At 45.7% G+C, this 21,651-nt stretch overlaps 1 protein-coding gene across 1 annotated transcript in view; it reads left to right on the forward strand.

Moving 5' to 3' along the window:
* The window catches only part of LOC120054270 (ubiquitin carboxyl-terminal hydrolase 24-like), a 36,620-nt gene that overhangs the window by 10,991 nt on the left and 3,978 nt on the right, over window positions 1-21,651 (forward strand). Inside the window, exons 7-50 of the mRNA XM_039001690.1 lie at window positions 75-140; window positions 436-501; window positions 593-667; window positions 892-1,050; window positions 1,174-1,288; window positions 1,537-1,748; window positions 1,847-2,104; window positions 4,884-4,991; window positions 9,333-9,482; window positions 9,640-9,771; window positions 9,854-9,965; window positions 10,275-10,351; window positions 10,518-10,658; window positions 10,747-10,800; window positions 10,934-11,116; window positions 11,285-11,494; window positions 11,602-11,775; window positions 11,874-11,959; window positions 12,048-12,156; window positions 12,259-12,414; window positions 12,570-12,763; window positions 13,129-13,351; window positions 15,102-15,264; window positions 15,425-15,586; window positions 15,679-15,749; window positions 15,838-15,998; window positions 16,253-16,314; window positions 16,418-16,609; window positions 16,740-16,999; window positions 17,186-17,431; window positions 17,540-17,638; window positions 17,887-17,969; window positions 18,067-18,208; window positions 18,298-18,626; window positions 18,751-18,869; window positions 19,373-19,514; window positions 19,624-19,774; window positions 19,951-20,046; window positions 20,161-20,378; window positions 20,508-20,715; window positions 20,799-20,888; window positions 21,059-21,161; window positions 21,279-21,397; window positions 21,488-21,601. Coding sequence (XP_038857618.1) covers window positions 75-140; window positions 436-501; window positions 593-667; window positions 892-1,050; window positions 1,174-1,288; window positions 1,537-1,748; window positions 1,847-2,104; window positions 4,884-4,991; window positions 9,333-9,482; window positions 9,640-9,771; window positions 9,854-9,965; window positions 10,275-10,351; window positions 10,518-10,658; window positions 10,747-10,800; window positions 10,934-11,116; window positions 11,285-11,494; window positions 11,602-11,775; window positions 11,874-11,959; window positions 12,048-12,156; window positions 12,259-12,414; window positions 12,570-12,763; window positions 13,129-13,351; window positions 15,102-15,264; window positions 15,425-15,586; window positions 15,679-15,749; window positions 15,838-15,998; window positions 16,253-16,314; window positions 16,418-16,609; window positions 16,740-16,999; window positions 17,186-17,431; window positions 17,540-17,638; window positions 17,887-17,969; window positions 18,067-18,208; window positions 18,298-18,626; window positions 18,751-18,869; window positions 19,373-19,514; window positions 19,624-19,774; window positions 19,951-20,046; window positions 20,161-20,378; window positions 20,508-20,715; window positions 20,799-20,888; window positions 21,059-21,161; window positions 21,279-21,397; window positions 21,488-21,601 — 6,390 coding nt within the window. The remainder of the gene's footprint in view (window positions 1-74; window positions 141-435; window positions 502-592; window positions 668-891; window positions 1,051-1,173; window positions 1,289-1,536; window positions 1,749-1,846; window positions 2,105-4,883; window positions 4,992-9,332; window positions 9,483-9,639; window positions 9,772-9,853; window positions 9,966-10,274; window positions 10,352-10,517; window positions 10,659-10,746; window positions 10,801-10,933; window positions 11,117-11,284; window positions 11,495-11,601; window positions 11,776-11,873; window positions 11,960-12,047; window positions 12,157-12,258; window positions 12,415-12,569; window positions 12,764-13,128; window positions 13,352-15,101; window positions 15,265-15,424; window positions 15,587-15,678; window positions 15,750-15,837; window positions 15,999-16,252; window positions 16,315-16,417; window positions 16,610-16,739; window positions 17,000-17,185; window positions 17,432-17,539; window positions 17,639-17,886; window positions 17,970-18,066; window positions 18,209-18,297; window positions 18,627-18,750; window positions 18,870-19,372; window positions 19,515-19,623; window positions 19,775-19,950; window positions 20,047-20,160; window positions 20,379-20,507; window positions 20,716-20,798; window positions 20,889-21,058; window positions 21,162-21,278; window positions 21,398-21,487; window positions 21,602-21,651) is intronic.

Here is a 21,651-nt window from a genome sequence, read left to right on the forward strand (position 1 = left end):
GTGTTGTTGCTGTATTTAGTGATGTGACTGTGTGTTTCTCTCACCATGTCCTTTTCTTCTTGCTCTCTCTCTAGTTTGGAGAGATGGGAGGGTTCACTGCTATCCAGGCTAAACTCAATACAGAGGAGATAGAGATCGGGGTAAGGACACACACACGCACACACACACAGTCCTGAAGCCTCGCTCAGATAAATGCTCTGTTGTGTGGCTACTCTTAGGCCTCCTTGTGTGAATCGCTCCTTTTGAGGATCCTAACCGGAACCACACACACATTTGATCCCTCTCACAGCCCAGACGATCTGCACCATTAGCATGTTAATCTCTCTCTGGCACCGGAGAATGCAGCTGCCCAAGCCCCCCACCCCCTCACCCGTGGGAGATGACCACTCTGGTTTTTGAGAGTATGTGTGTATGTAACTGTGTGTGTCTCTGCAGTGTGTGTCTGCTCTGGTCCAGCCTCTAGCTGTGTGTGCAGAATACCTCAACTCCAGCCTTGTGCAGGTAACACCTTTTCCTCCAACATGCGTCAAACGTTACATCCTCAGCATTGTTTATTAGTTAATGAGGCTAATAATGACGTTTGTGTTTGTAGCCCATGTTGGATCCTGTTATCCATAAGATGATCACCTACGTTCAGAACCTTGAGGAGAAAGATCTCAAAGACAAGGTACCACAATACCCCCTGCTCTATATACCCACAATGCCCTGTTCTACATACCCTGGAAAGCTCCCGGAAACTTTTGAAATATAAGTGTCCAACGTCCAAAATCGTTCATTATGAGCTTCCATGTCTGAAGCAACTCTTTGTTTTCCAGACTGACTGTTCAGAGTTTCCTATGAATGCAGCGTAAGGTTATGGCTCATCATTTATATTCCCCTCACATCCTGTAGAGGCTGGTGAGCATCCCAGAGCTGCTGTCGGCCATCAAGCTGCTGTGTATGAGGTTCCAGACCGCCCTGGTAACTGTTGTGGACGACCTGCTCCTGGACACTCTGCTACGCATGTTGAAGACTCCTCACTTTTCCACCAAAATGAACTCCCTCAAAGAGGTGAGAGGTCAGGGGTTACAATGTCAAGAGTTAGAGGTCAAACTGCTCTCATTATTATTATGTTACTGTCCATGTGGACATTTTTTGTTATATAAACTGTATAAAATGTGTTTGTGTGTCTAGGTGACTAAGCTGATTGAGGAGAGTACTGTGTCTAAGACTGTGAAGAATGCCATTGACACAGACAGACTGCTGGACTGGCTGGTGGAAAACTCTGTCCTCTCAATAGCACTGGAGGGTAAAGACAGTTAATGTTAACAATGGAACAACATATTATTACTATTTATGTTATTCTATTATCTTGACTAGTGATTCTAGGTAACATAGACCAGTAATATAACTTTGGAGTGTGTATTCCAGGTAACATAGACCAGTAATATAACTGTGGAGTGTGTATTCCAGGTAACATAGACCAGTAATATAATTGTGGAGTCTGTATTCCAGGTAACATAGACCAGTAATATAACTGTGGAGTGTGTATTCCAGGTAACATAGACCAGGCCCAGTATTGTGATCGAATAAAAGGCATCATTGAGTTGCTGGGCAGTAAACTGTCTCTGGACGAGCTCTCCAAGATCTGGATGATACAGGCAGGACAGTCGTCCACGGTGATTGAGAACATCCACACCATCATGGCTGCAGCTGCCGTCAAGTTCAACTTCGAGCAGCTCAGCCACCTGTTTGTCCTTATACAGAAGGTCTGTATGTGTGCTTAGGAACGTTTCTGTGGGACAATAAATTGTGTGTGTTTGTATGTGTTAGTAATGATTGGGTGTAACGTGTGTGTGTGTTCCAGAGCTGGGAGGTAGAGAGTGACCGTGTGAGGCAGAAGCTGCTCAGTCTGATCGGGAGGATTGGTAGAGAAGCCCGCTCTGAGGCCACCACAGGGAAGGTGCTGGAGGTGCTGTGGGAGCTAGCCCACCTGCCAACCCTGCCCACCTCCCTGGTACAGCAGGCGTCTGAGGAACACCTGGCCATCCTCACTGATGCATACGCTGTGAAGGAGACTGTCAAACGCTGCTACATCATCAAATGTATAGAGGACATTAAGAAGGTGAGAAACACACACTGTTTCTCTCAAGGTTGAAGCGCTATGTCACTCACAGCTTTCGAGTTCAAGTCTAATATCAATTGAACACACACACAACCTGAATAAGCCAGTTTATGTTTATAGACTCAGACTGAGGAGGAGGGTAAAACCAGCGACACTCAGACCTCATTTCTTACTGGCTCCTGGGGCAAGAAGAAAGCCAAAGAAAACTCATTGGCCAAAGTAAGAGAAGCCCCTCTCCTTAAAACTCTAATGACCAATCAGCATTCACCAACAATCTTCTGACTGCTCACACCAACCAATCCTGGAGGAGGGCTGGATGGGGGGGGTTGATTTGTAACTGAATGATTGCTGTATTGTTGATTTTAACGAGCTGTTCCAGTACTACAGTGGGTGTCTAATTCTCTGTGGGTTGGGCCGGTCTTCATTGAGGTTGTAAGGGGTATGTGTGTGAGTCAAGGTGTGAGGGGTGAGTTATTGGATAAGTGATGTGCGTGTATAGTAGGAATGTAACGACTCACCAATACACATCGGTCCCGGTTCAAATGTTTAAGATCTGAGTGCATCGGTCCATAGAACCTCAAACTGATCCAAATGTAGCTTGCATCAGTCAGAAAATCCATTCAAATATTATGAATTGCTGGTTCACTAAAATGTTTTGCTCAAATAACATTCTTTCTACCTTCCGAAAATATGTGGACACCTGCTCGTCGAACATCTCATTGCAAAATCATGGGCATTAATGTTCTTTCACATTCTCCACAGTCCTTGTTTTCCTTTACCCCTTAGTCACACATACACACAGTTCATTTCCTTGTTCTCAAGCTTGTCAGTTCCTCTGTCACATCATGCTTACCAGGCAGGGTGTGCATGAACGTAGCATCACAGAACACAACAAACTGGACAACAACAGCCTGTGGGGGGGAGACAGAGAAAGACAATGTTCCTGTACTATTAGACACCTTGCTTTATCCTCCTCCTCTCCTACCTTCATCTGCTCTATATTACAGCAGTCACAAAGGAGAGGAAGGAATGCCTTTGTTTTATTCATATTGGAATGTGTTTAGTGAAGCCTGCAGAGAAGTTCTGACCCGACAGCACATCTTGTAGATTCTAAAGTCAATACGTCATGAGTTCTAGCAGATAGTCTTCACGTTGGGGTAGCATTTGCATCAGAAAAAGGCTATTCAATGTTTGCCATTGTGATTGTTTCAAAGGTTATAGTATTATGTGTGTGAATGTGCAGTATGTTTGTGCACGTGTGGACATGTGTCCATGTCTTTCAGTGTGCAGAGACTTGTATTTGTTTTGTGTGTGTGTTGGTAAACTCTGACTCAGTCCTTCCTCAGCTCTGAGGACATTGATTTCCCCTCTTAATCATCTCCAGCTTTGAGTTAATTCTCTCCCACAGAAAAACTATTCTGACATGCTGGAACACTCCTACACTACATGACCAAAAGTATGTGGACTGCTCGTCGAACATCTCATTTCAAAATCATGGGCATTAATATGGAGTTGGTCCCCCCTTTGCTGCTATAACAGCCTCCACTCTTCTGGGAGACTTTCCACTGATGTTGGAACATTGCTACGGGGACTTGCTTCTATTCAGCCACGAGCGTTAGTGAGGTCGGGCACTGATGTTGTGTGATTAGGCCTGACTCGCAGTCGGCGGTCCAATTCATCCCAAAGGTGTTCAATGGGGTTGAGGTCAGGGCTGTGTGCAAGCCCATCAAGTTCTTCCACACCGATCTCGACAACCCATTTCTGTATGGACCTTGCTTTGTGCACGGGGGAATTGTCATGCTGAAACAGAAAATGGCCTTCCACAAACTGTTGCCACAAAGTTGAAAACACAGAATTGTCTAGAATGTCATCTACATTTAAGTCATTTAGCAGACGCTCTTATCCAGAGCGACTTACATTTAACCTTTTTTTATTTTTATTTAACTAGGCAAGTCAGTTAAGAACAAACTCTTATTTTCAATGACGGCCTAGGAACAGTGGGTTAACTGCCTTGTTCAGGGGCAGAACGACAGATTTGTACCTTGTCAGCTCGGGGATTTGAACTTGCAACCTTTCGGTTACTAGCCTAACGCTCTAACCACTAGGCTACCCTGCCGCCCCATGCTGTAGCTTTAAGATTTCCCTTCACTGGAACTAAGGGGCCTAGCCCGAACCATGGAAAAACAGCCCCAGACCATTATTCTTCCTCCACCAAACTTTACAATTGGGACTATGCATTGGGGCAGGTAGCGTTCTCCAGCTCCAGTCCAATGGTGGCGAGCATTACACCACGCCAGCTGACGCTTGGGATTGCACATGGTGATCTTAGGCTTGTGTGCGGCTGCTTGACCATGGAAACCCATTTTCATGAAGCTCCCGACTAACAATTATTGTGCTGACGTTGCTTCCAGAGGCAGTTTGGAACTCGGTAGTGAGTGTTGCAACCGAGGACAGACGATTTTTACTCGCTTCAGCATTCGGCGGTCCCGTTCTGTGAGCTTATGTGGCATACCACTTCGTGGCTGAGCCGTTGTTGCTCCTAAACATTTCTACTTCACAATAACAGCACATTGGCTATGTCATAGCCAATGTTTTAAGATAAATATTGATACATTGCAAACTCTAACAAATTAATTAGTGTGTGATGGGGATTTCTAAACAAAAGTGGGGGTGGCAAACATTGTGGGGTGGTAGATGCCTGGTGGGGGGGGGGGGGGGGGGGGGGGGTGCTGCTGAGGGTGCTACTCAACTAGTGTCTAACCTGTGTGGGTGCGTGTAGTCTTCTCAACAGGGCAGTCCCCAGGCGGTCTGGGTGGTTCCAGCTCTGCGGCAGCTCCATGAGATCACACGCTCCTTCATCAAACAGACCTACCAGAAACAGGACAAGGTACACACTCACACACACATTACCCCTCACCCCCTCTCTCGCTAGAGAGCCCTTGTCCAAGATGGCAGCAGTCGACAGCATTAAAAATACACGAATACAGCACATTAACGTAATGCATTTTAAACTAACACTAGAGCCGGACCGATATGAGATTTTTGTTTTTATGGAAATTTTCAGATATCTGATATAGCTGAAATAAAAAATAAAGTCTATATGGATTGTGCTTAAAGCAGCCCTACAAAGATACTCAAAGTTGATTTCTTACATTTGAGGAAAGAAAATGAATGTAAGCCCCACATAGAATTTAGGAGCACTGAGAAAGATTACATTTTTTATTTATGGACAAATTGTGTATTACTCTAGTCTAGTAAAAATAGGATGAACTGCACGGATTCCAGCTAAAGATTTGACTTGGCTCTGAAGAATGTGCTGCCTCATACTAGCCAGCTGGAAAACAACGACATAGGTCACATTTTCAATCTATTAGTATTTAGCTATGTTTTCTTCGATTGTAGGGCTTTAGCCACTAAATTCTGGTAGTTGTCACTTTAAGGAAAAACCTCAATCACAAAATTACCCGCTGGCACAGCGCTGCCTCTCGCACCAAGCATTTCTTAGTGCTATCTGGAATCCGTGGGACGTCCCCTACAAATGGTTACGCTAAGGTTTGGGTTAGGGTCCCAAGGATTCTGGATAGCACTAACCCTCCGTGAACGGCGTCAAGTAGTCTCCCACACAGCTAGTTAGCTAGCTAGCACACGTCATGGAAATGGGGGTGATGATTGGCGAAACGTGAATTTGGACCAGTCCCTATCAAGTGGCAATGAACCCATACATCAAAACGTAGCTACGAAGTTCTACTTTGTATCCTGTAAAGGTATTTTTTCTGTGTCTGAAAACATTTGAATGACAGTGGTTGAGGAATAACCTTCGCAATGAGCAAATATAACACCCCAGATTTCACTGGCTTCATTAAAGGGCTGTAACGGCACTTACTTTACATTTGGGCATAGCATCAATTGTTGTTTCATGACACTATACGTTACAGTATATGGCCGTGTGCATTTTTGGTACTTTACTCACCACTCACCATAGAAACAGTAGTTAGTTCACTCCTCCCGGGTTGCCAGGTATAGCTAAAATGTGTAGCCCAATGACTACTCAACCTGCCCACAAAGCCTGAAAACTAGCCCAAAATGTTTTTCCTGCAGCATGAGAGGTGTTGCCACATTTAGCCAATAAACCCATTTTCCATAAGGTTGACGTAACAACGTAAGAAGCTAAATTCAGTTTTCCATCAAAATTATTATTATTGTCAGCTAACGTGACTAATAATGGAATTTGAATATGCCGCAAGAGAGAAGATAATTTGCCCTTATTAAACTCGCCAGATGTTTTCCATCAATGGATGTTGATTGAACTTGTTTGACTGCTATGATTAAGCAATAAGGCCCGATGGGTGTGGTATATGAACAATATACCACGGCTAAGGGCTGCTCTTATGCACGATGCACCACAAAGTGCTAGGACACAGCCCTTCACTGGTCTGATATACCATGGCTTTCAGCCAATCAGCATTCAGGGCTCGAACCACCCAGTTTTTCATTGTAAAAAAAAAACAAAAAAAAAAACTTATGCGCATGTCCATAACAATAGATAAATCCAACCGGAGAGTTTGAGGGATGAAAGTTTGACAGAGGATCTCAATCTCTGTTCAAAAAAACACTTTTCAAAATAATGTTTGGCTATTTTCTGGCAATTGTGCTGTTATTATGGGCTAGATGTTAAGACTACAAACCGTTATAAATGGCCTATTTGCGAGATTGACTTATGATTTCAATAGGCATAGGCTAGGCCTACTAAAATCAGGGTTCATGATTGTAATTCAGCTTGGTTTAGTTATGCTAATTGCAGGTAGCCTATAGCCCCTGATAGCCTACATTAGCTTAGGCAAGCTTGCTTAGTTCATATTGACAGACTAATGTATATAACATGAATAGCGAGGTGATTTTGAGGTAAGAAGTGCTTCTGTTGCCCAATAGCCTGCTGGAAGAGGCTACTGAGGATGGGGTCTTAATTTCAATCACTGAATCATATATTAATAATATAAATATGAACTGAAAAGGCTTGTCAACAACAGCTAGTGTTTTATTTTTTATTTTTTTTAATGTATGTTTACCTGTAGCCTAATCTGATGGATTTACCTTCAATCTAATGCATTGTAACAACAGCTGATCTGCAATTGTGATAGAATTCTGACCCATGATCACAATTGATAACTTCCAATTTCATTAAATTAACATGGCAATTAATAATTGCATAATAACACAAGGCTACAACAACAATAAACTGAAGTTAAAGGATATTTATTAAGTCCGTTTGCCAGCTCCAGGTAGGCTACACACGTGTCACATTGATTTGCAACGACTCCAGTGATATCGTCATTTCAACATAGCCTCCCGAGTGGTGCAGCGGTCTAAGGCACTGCATCTCAGTTCTAGAGGCATCACTACAGACCCTGGTTCGATTCCAGGCTGTATCACAACCGGCCGTGATTGGGAGTCCCATAGGGCGGCGCACAATTGGCCCAGCGTTGTCCGGGTTATGGTTTGGCAGGGGTAGGCCATCATTGTAAATAATAATTTTTTTCTTAACTGACTTGCCTAGTTAAGTAAAAAAAAAAATATGAAATGAATGTATCAGATGTATCACTCTCCACATTCAATGTCAGTTTCATTGTGTAGCACTCGAGACCCAAGTACAGAGCATGCATATAACCCTTCACTTGATATGGTTTTCCATAAGCAAAGTCGACATTAGAGTGCGGTTTAAACCACTTCCAATCAAATATATCTAATGTGCTGTAGAGCGCCTAAAGTGGTTTTCCTGTGCGTTGTCGCCTTATTTCAGTTCTAGCACATTAAGATGTTTTATAGAAAAAGGGTTGGAAATAGGTGTCTCCATAATGACAATCCAAATAGCCTACGGTTGGAAATAGGTGTCTCCATAATGACAATCCAAATATATTCCCAACCGTAGGCTATTTGGATTGTCATTATGGAGACATATTCCCAACCGTAGGCTGTCTCCATAATGACAATCCAAATAGCCTACGGTTGGGAATATGTCTCCATAATGACAATCCAAATAGCCTACGGTTGGGAATATGTCTCCCTAATGACAATCCAAATAGCCTACGGTTGGGAATATGTCTCCCTAATGACAATCCAAATAGCCTACGGTTGGGAATATGTCTCCCTAATGACAATCCAAATAGCCTACGGTTGGGAATATGTCTCCCTAATGACAATCCAAATAGCCTACCTACAACTGGTAAAAAGTTGAAATGCGTGCGTGCTGCTCATGTGACTCCTGCCTGCTGCGGCGCTCAGTCTCAACATACACACACCCCTCCGCCCCCTCCCCACCACTCACACACTCAGCAACAGGCTGCCTTACTACCTGATAGTAAGCAGCAGCAGGTCACAGTGAAATATATATTTTTAAGAAAAATGCCATGGCGGCCACAGTGCAATTTAGAAGTAGCCCAAAAACCTCCAACCCGCAAACAACACATTTTCATCCATTTTCACCCACGACATATTCCCAGCCTAATTTGTAGCAAATCCGCAGACATGGCAACTCTGCTATCCTCTGAATGGTGTAGTTGAGTTGGCCCGTTGGTAGTGTCCCGTCTTAAAGGTGCTCCATGGTCAATCCGAAGTCTGCATTGGCCGTGCAGCATTTACAGTGATACGGCCTCTGCAGAAGTCAGGGCATTCATACTTCTTGCGCTTCACGGAGCAACACAGAGCTGTTGTGGAGGAAGTTGTTAAGGAAGTGATTTTCTGTTTATTGAAGACTTCCCACCAACTACCATCAACCAATCATGTCAATACGGAGCCATATGGAGCCCTCCACATTGTTACAAAACTTGAGGCACATGGCGAAGGGGTACGGAGCTGGGTTTGGCCTCCGTATGTCTCCAGAAGCTCCGTAGTTGCGTCGCACCCTCCATACAAAGCCTCCGACCACATTTCAGGATCAATCATAAATTGGCTTTTAGTGTAGCGTGCCAAGGCAATATAGGCTTCTAGCTATTTAAAGAGCGATATCTTCAGTACAAATAATGAAATGCACAAAACGTCAACTTCTATGAAGAACAGTGTTTTCTCCACATCTTATATCGGTCCTTTTCAATGGATTAAACGCTGATACAAATACATCGGTAAAAGGCTAATATCGGCCGACAATATCGGTAAACCGATAAATCGGTCGGGCTCTATTACAGACATCAAAAGCCACAGACACATCTTCATAGCACATGTGCTCCCCCAGCAGAGCATCATCCAGGACTTGAAGAAGAACTTTGAGATCGTCAAACTGATTACAGGATCTCTGGTGGTCTGCCATCGACTAGCGGTGTCTGCCGCTGGGAACAACGGACTGACCGGACACACACTAGTGGATGGACGATACACCTACCAGGAGGTACAGTTCTGTCTGTCTCTCTCCTGTCTGTCTGTCTGATTTGCTTTGGTAGAAGTTTGTGGTTGAGATGCTGGATGATGGATTGAGGATTTTGATATCTGTGAGAAAACACATGAAGTCCTTGCTGGTTCCTGACTCACTCTCCCTCCCCCTCCAGTATCTAGATGGCCACCTGAGGTTCCTGGCCTTCTTCCTCCAGGAGGCAAGCCTCTACCTGGTCTGGAACAGAGCCAAAGAACTATGGGACTGCCTGGTCTCTGGACCCGAAGTCTGCGAGCTGGACAGAGAGGTACACACACGTGTTACATACTCTATATTACATAGTCTACTCCATCTATATGTATACACTAACTTTAACTGTGTGTGTGTAGATGTGTTTTGAGTGGTTCACTAAGGGCCAGCATGATCTGGAGAGTGATGTTCAGCAGCAGCTCTTCAAAGAGAAGATCCTCAAACTGGAGCCCTACGAGATTACTATGAATGGTGAAACACACATAATCACACACACATTTTATACATTATTTCGTTAGCATTTTTGATGGCCCACTCTTTTAATATTATATACAGTGCCTTCGGAAAGTATTCAGACCCCTTGACTTTTTCCACATTTTGGTATGTTACAGCCTTATTCTAAAATATGGGGTATTGTGTGTAGATTGAAGAGAAAAAATAAATAATTTAATACATTTTAGAATAAGGCTGTAACGTAACAAAATGTCTGATTACTTTCCGAATGCACTGTAGAGCTTACATAGTGGCTTTAACCAGTGTTTTTTATTTGGGATATTTCAGGCTTTAATCTGTTTAAGACCTTCTTTGAGAATGTCAACCTGTGTGACCATCGCTTGAAACGGCAGGGGACTCAACTGGTGAGTCAGTCCACACTAGGGTTGCCAATGGAGAATATATAACTAGTAACCTGTTAACTATAAGATTTTTTGTTACTTTCAAGGATTTTATGAAATGTTATCACATGACTACATGTAGTGGCGTCATGTGTGGGACTTACAAACCCTAACCCTGTTGTGTGTGTAGTGTGTGGAGCGGCTAGACCTGGCTGGGATGGACTTTATCTGGCGCATCGCCATGGAAACGCCTGATGAGGAGATCGCTAACGAGGCCATACAGCTAATCATCACATACAGCTACACCAACCTCAACCCCAAGATGAAGAAGGTGTGTGTGTGTGGGGGGGGGGGGGGGGGGGGGGAGTTTTGTGTTGCAGGACTACAATCTCTGGTATTCACTCTTTGTGTCTGTGTAGGATTCTGTGTCTTTACACAAGAAGTTCATTGCTGATTGTTACAAACGACTGGAGGTGAGTTCTTCATTCATCACAACTATCAGATGGAATGTGTTTAACTTCTTATATAAGATAATTACATACTATGCTAATAAAGCTTACTGACTTGATGAAATTAAAAGTCTCCTTGCCTGGTTCTTTCTCTCAGGCGGCCAGTTCAGCTCTAGGAGGGCCCACGTTGACTCATGCTGTTACCAGGGCAACCAAGATGCTGACCGCCACCACCATGCCGACTGTAGCCACGTCTGTCCAATCACCTTCCAGGTCCACCAAGCTGGTGATCATTGAGAGGCTGCTGCTATTGGCTGAGCGTTATGTCATCACTATCGAGGTAATCCCCTCTCTCTGGCTCTGACATCACACTGACCAAGCAATTTCAACTGGTTTTCACCCCCAACATATTCACCCGTAGTTACAAACTATTTGCATTTGAGTGATGAGAAGTGGGGTGAAAGAACGAGATGGACACATGAAAAGATGACTCTGTGTTTCTGTGTAGGACCTGTATTCTGTGCCTCGTACCATTCTACCTCACGGAGCGTCGTTCAATGGCCACCCTGTCTCTCTGCATGTCACCTATGAGTCCACCAAAGACACCTTCACCTTGGAGGCCCACAGTAACGAGACTATAGGCAGCATCCGCTGGAAGATTGCTGAGCATCTCAACTGTCCAGTCGACAACGTTCAGATCTTTGCCAACGACAGCGTGGTGAGTGTGTTATTTGTGTCTCTGTAAGCCAAAAGATGGGTGTGTGTGACTGTGTATCATATGTAACTATATGTGTGTGTTTTGTGTAACTCTCTCTCTGTCTGTAGTTGACTATGAACCGGGACCAGAAGCTGCTGTCCCAGCTGGGGTTCAATGATGAGCAGTCTCTGACAGTGAAGAGCTCTGGCACAGGGACACCCTCTGGTGGCAGCTCAGAGTCCTCCGTCTCCGCTTCCTCCTCCAGCTCCGCTGTCTTCAACTCAGCCTATGCTATGGAACAGGTACACCACACACATGCGCGCACATGTATATACAAACACATTGAGTTAATGTTTGAGTTTGATTATGTGATTTGATTTAACGGTGTATGTGTGTGTAGGAGAAGTCCCTTCCAGGTGTTGTCATGGCGTTGGTGTGTAATGTGTTTGAGATGCTCTACCAGCTGGCCAACCTGGACGAACCACGGTGAGTTACTCACGCAGATACTTCAAGGATCTGGACCTGACTCCCGAATGGTCAAAAATGTATAACGTTCTGTGTGTGTGTATTCCAGGATAACTCTGCGTGTACGTAAGCTGCTGCTGCTGATCCCAACAGACCCAGAGGTTCAGGATGCTCTAGATAACTTTGTTCCCAAAGAGTCCAGTGTCTGGAGTCACCAGGTACATATAATATATATATGCTGTGTTTAGGTTGAAATTATGATGAGGAGAGTTCAACTCCTCTGACCTGAGCCAGTGTGATAACGTGTGTGTCTCCTGTAGAAGACATTGTTCACCCTGGGTCAGGGGTCAGGCTCTCGGTCTCCGTCTCTGGGTTCTAAGCAACAGCACCAGCCCAGTGCTGCCTCCATCTTGGAATCACTCTTCAGATCCTCTGCTCCTGGGATGTCCACCTTCAGAGTCCTCTACAACCTGGAGGTGCACGCACACACACACACACACACACACACACACACACACACACACACACACACACACACACACACACACACACACTAAATATACACACACACTCTGTGACACACACAACACTCACATTTCTTCCTTTGAAATCTCTCTTTCTCTCTCATTAGGTGTTGAGTTCTAAGTTGATGCCGACCTCGGATGATGAGATGGCTAAGACCAGTGTCAAGTCTTTCTGTGAGAACTTCCTGAAAGCAGGAGGACTCAGTTTGGTGGTGAACGTGATGCAGCGGGACTCTATTCCCTCTGAGGTGGACTATGAGACCAGACAGGGAGTCTACTCCATCTGTCTACAACTGGCCAGGTATACACACACACACACACACACACACACACACACACACACACACACACACACACACACACACAGCGCATATGTTTTTCTAGCCTTGTGGGGAGCTAACATTTATTTCCATTCAAAATCCTATTTTCCCTAACCATTAACCGGTACCTCCTAAACTTAACCCCTAAGCCTAAAATAGCTTTTGCCCTCATGGGGACATGGGAAATGTCCCCACGAGGGAAAGGTTTTCCTTGTTTTGCTTTCCTTTTGGGGACTTCTGGGGATTTCTGGTATCCACGAGGATAGCAACACAAGCCCACACATACACAAATAAATATACATTGTTAGAGAGGTTGAATGTGATTGGATCTTCCTTTTCCCTGCAGGTTCTTATTGGTTGGCCAAAGTATGCCGTCGTTGCTGGATGATGATGTCATTCGAGAGGGCGACACGCTATCTAGTCGGCCATTCCGTAACGCAGGGCGACCCGGGAGACAGCTGTCGCTGTGTGGAACGCCTGAGAAGAGCTCCTATAGACAGATGTCTCTGTCTGAACGCTCCTCCATCAGAGTAGAGGAGATCATCCCTGCTGCACGTGTAGCTATACAGGTACACACACCTCTAATGCATACCTAACACACACCTAATACACACACACCTCTAATACATACCAAACACACACACACACACACACCTCTCTAATGCATATCTAATACACACACACACACACACACACACACACACACACCTCTAATGCATACCTAATACACACACACCTCTAATGCATGACTAATATACACACACACACATCTCTAATGCATACCTAATACACACACACCTCTAATGCATACCTAATACACACACACACCTCTAATGCATACCTAACACACACACCTCTAATGCATACCTAACACACACACACACCTCTAATGCATACCTAACACACACACACCTCTAATGCATACCTAACACACACACACCTCTAATGCATACCTAACACACACACACCTCTAATGCATACCTAACACACACACACCTCTAATGCATACCTAATACACACACACACCTCTAATGCAAACCTAACACACACCTAATACACACACACACACACACACCTAATACACATACACACACACACACACACACACACCTCTATTGCATACCTAACACACACACACCTCTAATGCATACCTAACACACACACACCTCTAATGCATACCTAACACACACACACCTCTAATGCATACCTAACACACACACACCTCTAATGCATACCTAACACACACACACCTCTAATGCATACCTAACACACACACACCTCTAATGCATACCTAACACACACACACCTCTAATGCATACCTAACACACACACACCTCTAATGCATACCTAACACACACACACCTCTAATGCATACCTAACACACACACACCTCTAATGCATACCTAACACACACACACCTCTAATGCATACCTAACACACACACACCTCTAATGCATACCTAACACACACACACCTCTAATGCATACCTAACAACACACACACACCTCTAATGCATACCTAACAACACACACACACCTCTAATGCATACCTAATACACACACACACACACCTCTAATGCATACCTAACACACACACCTCTGATGCATACCTAATACACACACACACACACCTCTAATGCATACCTAATACACACACACACACACACACACACACACACACACACACACACACACACACACACACACCTCTAATGCATACCTAACACACACCTCTAATGCATACCTAACACACATATACACCTCTAATGCATACCTAATACACACACACACACACACACACACACACACACACACACACACACACACCTCTAATGCATACATCTAATGCATACCTAATATACACACACACACACACACACCTCTAATACACACCTAATACACACACACACCTCTAATACATACCTAATACACACCTAATACACACACACCTCTAATGCATGCCTAACACACCTCTAATGCATACCTAACACACACATACACCTCTAATGCATACCTAACACACACCTAAGACACACACACCTCTAATGCATACCTAATATACACACACACACCTCTAATGCATACCTAATATACACACACACACACACACACACACACACACACACACACACACACCTCTAATGCATACCTAACACACCTCTAATGCATACCTAACACACCTCTAATGCATACCTAATACACACACACACACACACACCTCTAATGCATGCCTAACACACACCTAATACACACGCACACACACCTCTAATGCATACCTAATACACACACACACACCTCTAACCCTGTCGCTCCTCTGTAGACGATGGAGGTGGGGGACTTCACCTCGACGGTGGCGTGTTTCATGCGTCTAACCTGGGCAGCAGCCGCCGGCCGATTGGATCTCGTCGGCAGTCCTCAGCCAATCAGACCTGAACACAGCTCACTCCTCCCCCTCGTGGTCCGCAGCCGTGTCAGCAGCACTGGTGAGAGACACACACAAGAAACTGATGGATAATAATGGCACCGACAGCCTGAATTATTGCACCGACAGCCTGAATTATCAGCAATGAAATAGATTATCGCCTGTTTCTCTGGTATTCTGATTGTTTTGCCATCTACTGATGTCTGTCTCTCTTTCTACAGGAAGTAACTGCAGCTCCAGCAGTGAGGGCGAGGCGCCGCCCACTGCGTTGCATGCTGGGATATGTGTGAAGCAGCAGAGTGTTTCAATTAAAGACTGCATCATTGCTAGAGAGGCCCTGTCTCTACTGGTCACCTGCCTACAGCTACGGACACAGCAGCTAGGTAACACGTGTCACACACACACGTGTCACACAGTCTACCTAGTGTGTCTATCTTGTGAAGACCGAATGCTAACAGTGTTTGTCTCTATCCAGGGTCATTCTACAACCTCCCCTGTGTCAGCGACTTCATCATCGACATCCTGCTGGGATCAGCCAGTGGAGAGGTAGCTAGGGTGTGGGGGGTGTGTGTGTGTGGGGGGGGGGGGGGGGTGAGACTGAGTGTGTGTCTTATAACCCGTGTCTCTATGTCAGATCCGGCGCGTGGCGTGTGACCAGCTGTACACTCTGAGCCAATCAGACACGTCTGCGTTCCCTGAGATCATCAAGCCCAACGTGTTCCTGCTGCGAGTCGTCCTCACCTCCCAGCTGCCCCTCTGGAGCCCCACGTCTGTCATGAGAGGAGTCAACCAGAGGTACACACACACGTGTTGTCGTTGCTGCTGGGAGGCAGTAGGAAGTTAATTTGCCGCCATCTGCTGTCAAACATATCTGTGACCAATGATAGATTGACTAAATGGAAAATATAATTGGAAGCTGATATGTAGCGTTATATAGCTATAGTTGGTTATAAATGTATTTGGATGTATAGCGCCATGGCCCATTTTGTTCAGTGTGTGCCTGTCTATCTATCTGTATCTGAGTGTATAATGTTGTTCTGTCTGTCCAGGTTGCTGTCTCAGTGTACTGAATACTTTGAACTGCGATGTCAACTACTGGATGACCTGACCAGTGAGTTTACACACACGTGCACACACACACACACACACACGCACCAACAATTTTTCAACACTGTCATTGACCCAGGAGGAATGCTCCTGTCCCCCTCCCTCAGGTTCAGAGATGGAGGTGTTGTCAGTGAGTGCGGCAGCCATGTTGGAAGATGAGATCAGCTGGTTGGATAACTTTGAGCCCAGCTGGAGCTCTGAGATGGAGACCAGTGAGGCTGACAACATCCTGCAGGCTGGACACCTCCGCCTCATCAAAACACTACTGTCACTCTGTGGCACCGAGAAGGAACACCTGGGTGAGAACACACATAAGCATGTTTTGAGATTATGATCAGGAGGTCGTACGGCCATCTGGAGCTCGTAGAAGGTGTGTGATCTGAAGTCTCTGTCTGTCTCTCTCTGTGTCTGTCGGTCTGTTCTCCGCAGGTCCCTCTCTGATCCAGCAGCTGTTGGATGACTTCCTGTTCCGAGCGTCCCGCATCATCCTGAACACGTCTGACCCCGCCTCTAGCTCCCCCCCCAGCCACGACTTCCACCCCAAGTGCAGCACGGCCAGCAGCAGATTGGCAGCCTACGAGGTGCTGGTGATGCTGGCAGACAGCTCTGTGGCCAACCTACAGCTTATCACCAGAGAACTGCTGTCCATGCACCACCAGTCAGACCCCTCGCTCAGCAAGGAGTTTGACGTGAGTCTCCCACACATGCTTGAACACACACACACAACAAAGAAACAGAGGTGAATGGAGAATTGCGTGATAGAACTGAAGTGTTACAGGTGCGTGACGTTATAAGAAAGGCTAATAGGTCTTCTTGATAGTCAGTCTACCTTCAACGTGTCTCTCTCTTCTGTTCCCTCCGTGCCCCTCTCTCAGTTCCTCCCGCCGGTGGACAGTTGTTCTGTGTCAGGGTTCGTAGGGTTAAAGAACGGTGGAGCCACCTGCTATATGAATGCTGTATTCCAGCAGCTGTACATGCAGCCTGGCCTGGCTGAGGCCTTTCTGTCTATAGAGGACGACACGGAGCAGCCAGACGAGAGTGTTTTCTGTCAGGTCCAGTCTCTGTTCGGACACCTGATGGAGAGCAAGCTGCAGTACTACGTCCCTGAGAACTTCTGGAAGGTGTCTAAACATGCGCACTACACACACACACTCATTCTAATACACAGCACATACCCAACTGACTAGCCATGTTTCGGTCAGAAATAACAGGTCTATGTGTTTCTGTAGATCTTTAAGATGTGGAATAAGGAGCTGTATGTACGGGAGCAGCAGGATGCCTATGAGTTCTTCACTTCACTGGTGGACCAGTTGGACGAGCACCTCAAGGTAACACACAATAACAAAAGGCACTTGTCTTTTCCCACTAGCACTGACTTTGCTGATAAATACTTTGTGGAGGAAAAATGTACTTGATACGATTGATGTGTTGTTGTCTCACCTCGCTAGTTTATATGTCAAATGTAATGTAACACACACTCCACTATTCACATCTACTTAACACGTGTGTGTACTACAATGTAACACAACACACACCTTTATAATTATAGAGATGTTGGGTCTGTCTTGTTTTTCAGAAAATCGGCCGTGAGCAGATCTTCAAGAATACTTTCCAGGGAATCTTCTCTGATCAGAAGATCTGCAAAGACTGCCCTCACCGGTGAGCTCACAGACAGACACACACACACACAAAAACAAAAACAAAGGCAGCCATCACGTATAAACTCCTAACTATAACCTGTGATCCCTGATCATAGGTATGAGCGAGAGGAGACGTTTATGGCGCTGAACCTGGGTGTGACTTCTTGTCAGAGTCTGGAGATCTCATTGGACCAGTTTGTCAGGGGGGAGGTGCTAGAAGGAACCAACGCCTACTACTGCGAAAAGTGCAAGGAGAAGGTGTGTGTGTGTATAAAGAGGGTGTTTATTAAGTTGCTGTCCAGTGTTGTGTGATCATTTATGTTAACGCGGTGTACGTATCTCTCCAGCGTACCACAGTGAAGCGGACCTGCATAAAGTCCCTACCCAGTGTTCTCTGTATCCATCTGATGCGCTTCGGTTTCGACTGGGAGAGCGGACGCTCCATCAAATATGACGAGCAGATCAGGTTTCCCTGGGTGCTGAACATGGAGCCCTACACAGTGTCTGGCATGGCTCGTCAGGATGGGGGTGCGGAGGGGGGAGACGGCCGGGGCGAGGCAGGGGGCTCACCCAGGAAGAAGGTGACCATCTCAGAGAACTACGAACTGGTGGGAGTTGTAGTCCACAGTGGACAGGCACACGCTGGACACTACTACTCCTTCATCAAGGACAGACGGTAAGAGACATACACACACACTTAAGTGTCATAAAAAAATATCTCACGTTTAAGACAAGTACTTGTACTTTTAACACAAATGATCAACTTATCATCCTGTCCTCTCCTCTACTGTCCTCATCAGTGCTAGGGGAAGGTGGTATAAGTTTAATGACAACGTGGTCGAGGAGTTTGATATGAATGACGAGACTCTGGAGTACGAGTGCTTTGGAGGAGAGTACCGGCCTAAAGTCTACGACCAGTGTAAGTCCTATTTAACAGGTAGACCAAGTAGTGGATATCAACAAAACATTCTCAGCAGCAAAAGTTGTGATGTCCCTCGGGTAGTGTCCTTGGTCCCCCTCTCTTCCAGTTCCTTCTGTACATTAGTGGTAATATGTAACTTTTTGGGCGACCTGACCAAATTCACATAGAAATGGGAGTTATAGATCAATCATTCCACTTGAAAGCAGGTCTAAGAAGTGGTATATATGTTCTATGTGCAGTATTTCTATGCTTCCCTTAAGTTTTGTTTTTGTGTCTTTTACTTTCGGTTTTGTACACCAGCTGGAACAAGAATATTTTTCACAGCGGTTTAGATGGTACAATGATTCTCCACACTATACTAGCTTATTTTGGAACATAAACTGAAATTTGGCGAACTATTAGAGTTTTAGCAACCAGTAAATGGCGGAGCGATTTCTGCGTAGTGCAACTTTAATGACATGAAAGATCAAACATCCCTATCTGTGTGTGTGTGTGTGTAGCTAACCCCTACCCTGACGTGCGGCGGCGGTATTGGAACGCCTACATGTTGTTCTACCAGAGGATCAGTGACCAGAACTCTCCTGTTCTCCCCAAGAAGAGCAGAGTCAGCGCCATGAGGCAAGAAGCAGAAGACCTCACACTGTGAGTCTCTCACACACACACACACACACACACACACACTCACACACACACACACAGTCTAAATATACACCCACACAACTCGCACTTTAACCCTCTCTCTCCCATGTAGTTCGGCACCCTCTAGCCCAGATGTCAGTCCCCAGTCGTCCCCTCGGCCCCCTAGGGCCAACAATGACCGTCTCTCTGTCCTGACCCGCCTCGTACGGAAGGGAGAGAAGAAAGGACTGTTTGTGGAGAAGATGCCTGCTAGGATCTACCAGGTAAATACACTGGTTCAGTGGACCACGTTTTTTTTATCAATAACCTTACTTGAGACCTGAAGACTTTAATAGCACACTGTGTTCATGCTTAGGCTTTAGCTAAGAACGTTAACAGACTCTCTTGTGGTACACAGACAAACTTCTCTGTCTCTTTGTCTTTGTGTGTGTGTGTGTAGATGGTGAGAGATGAGAACCTGAAGTTTATGAAGAACAGAGATGTGTACAACAGCGACTACTTCAACTTCACTCTGTCACTGGCCTCCGTCAACGCGGTACGTGTTTGTGACTGTTTGTGTGTGTAGGATAAACAGAGACGTGTCAGCATAATTCTAGGTTGTGCCTGCCTCTCCAAACTGTTCTTATAAGCAATGTGTGTTGTATTCCAGACAAAGCTGAAGCACCCAGCCTACCAGGCCATGGCCAGAGAGAGTCTCCAGTTGGCGGTCCACTTCCTGTTCCACACCTACCTCCACACCAAGAAGAAGCTGCGGGTGGACACCGAGGAGTGGATGGCTACGGTGGAGGTGCTGCTGTCTAAAAGCAGTGAAGCCTGTCACTGGATGGCTCAATACCTGGTGGGACCTGAGGGACGAGAGATCACCAAGTCAGTACAACTATAATACTACAACACTCCACACAGAACCACTGCAGTACTAACATAACACTACTGCTTATAGTACTTACATTACTACTCATCAATCCAACTGATCTTCTCTTTCTCTCCTCCCCCCAGGGTGTGTCTGTTGGAGTGCGGGGTGAGGGAGGTCAGGGTCGTAGTGGCAGCCATCTTGGAGAAAACCTTAGAGAGTGCGCTCCACTTCACTGACTCTGGATTGGACAGCCTGACCGATGCGCTCCTCTCCCTATTGGACAAAGACGTTCCTGAGAACGTCAAACACTGCAACCAATACTTCAGCCTCTTCAGCAACTTTGCTCAGAGGGTAACACACACAAGCACCATATGAACACATTACATGCACACACAGACAGATCCACTCTGATATCCAGTATCTCTTTCTCCCAGGGCTCTGGTCCGTGCCAGTTGTTGTTGAAACACTCAGCGTATCGCAGGATGCTCATCTTCCTCCTCGGGCCCAACAGACAGAACAACCAGGTACGCACACACACACACACACACACACACACACACACTCAATTCCTGCTCATCTGCAGAGAAATGAATATGACAGGATGTTGTTGTTGATGGTTCTGGAAGCTCATCACCTTTTTCCCACTCCCTCTATCTTGTGTTCTCTCTATCTCTCTTTCGTTCTCTCGCTCTAGAATCGGAGGTGGAGTCCAGCCCAGGCCAGAGAGTTCCTGCACCTGCACTCCACTCTGGCCCTGATGACTCTCCACTCAGACCTCAACACACAGCACACACATGGTAACACACACACAGAGTGCACACATGGTAACACACACAAACACACATTACCACAGTTAGGATGCTTCCATAATACGCTGATGTGTGTAACCTGACGTGATTGTGTGTATTTCTCAGATCAAGGTGTCTGTAAGCTGAATGTAAGCAGTGTCCCTGCTTCCTCCACCCTCCTCCAGCTCAACGCTGACATCATGGCCTCGCTCTTCACCCACGAGGGACAGCCTTACCTGCTGGAGGTAACACACAGTCTCATGCATACACACACATTGACACATCTATATGGAAGAGGTTGTATTTGTAATTTGTATTTGTTTCCGTGTGTGTAGGTGATGTTTGCCGTGCGGGAGTTGTCCGGCCCTCTGACTGTGCTGATAGAGATGGTGACGTACTGCTCCTTCTGTAACGAACCCTTCTCCCTGGGAGTACTACAGCTGCTCAAGGTAAGAACTACAACTCCCAGCCCTAAACAAATCCATTATCACAGATAACT

The sequence above is a fragment of the Salvelinus namaycush genome, chromosome 10 (genome assembly GCF_016432855.1).
Source record: "Salvelinus namaycush isolate Seneca chromosome 10, SaNama_1.0, whole genome shotgun sequence".
Classification (NCBI taxonomy): domain Eukaryota; kingdom Metazoa; phylum Chordata; class Actinopteri; order Salmoniformes; family Salmonidae; genus Salvelinus; species Salvelinus namaycush.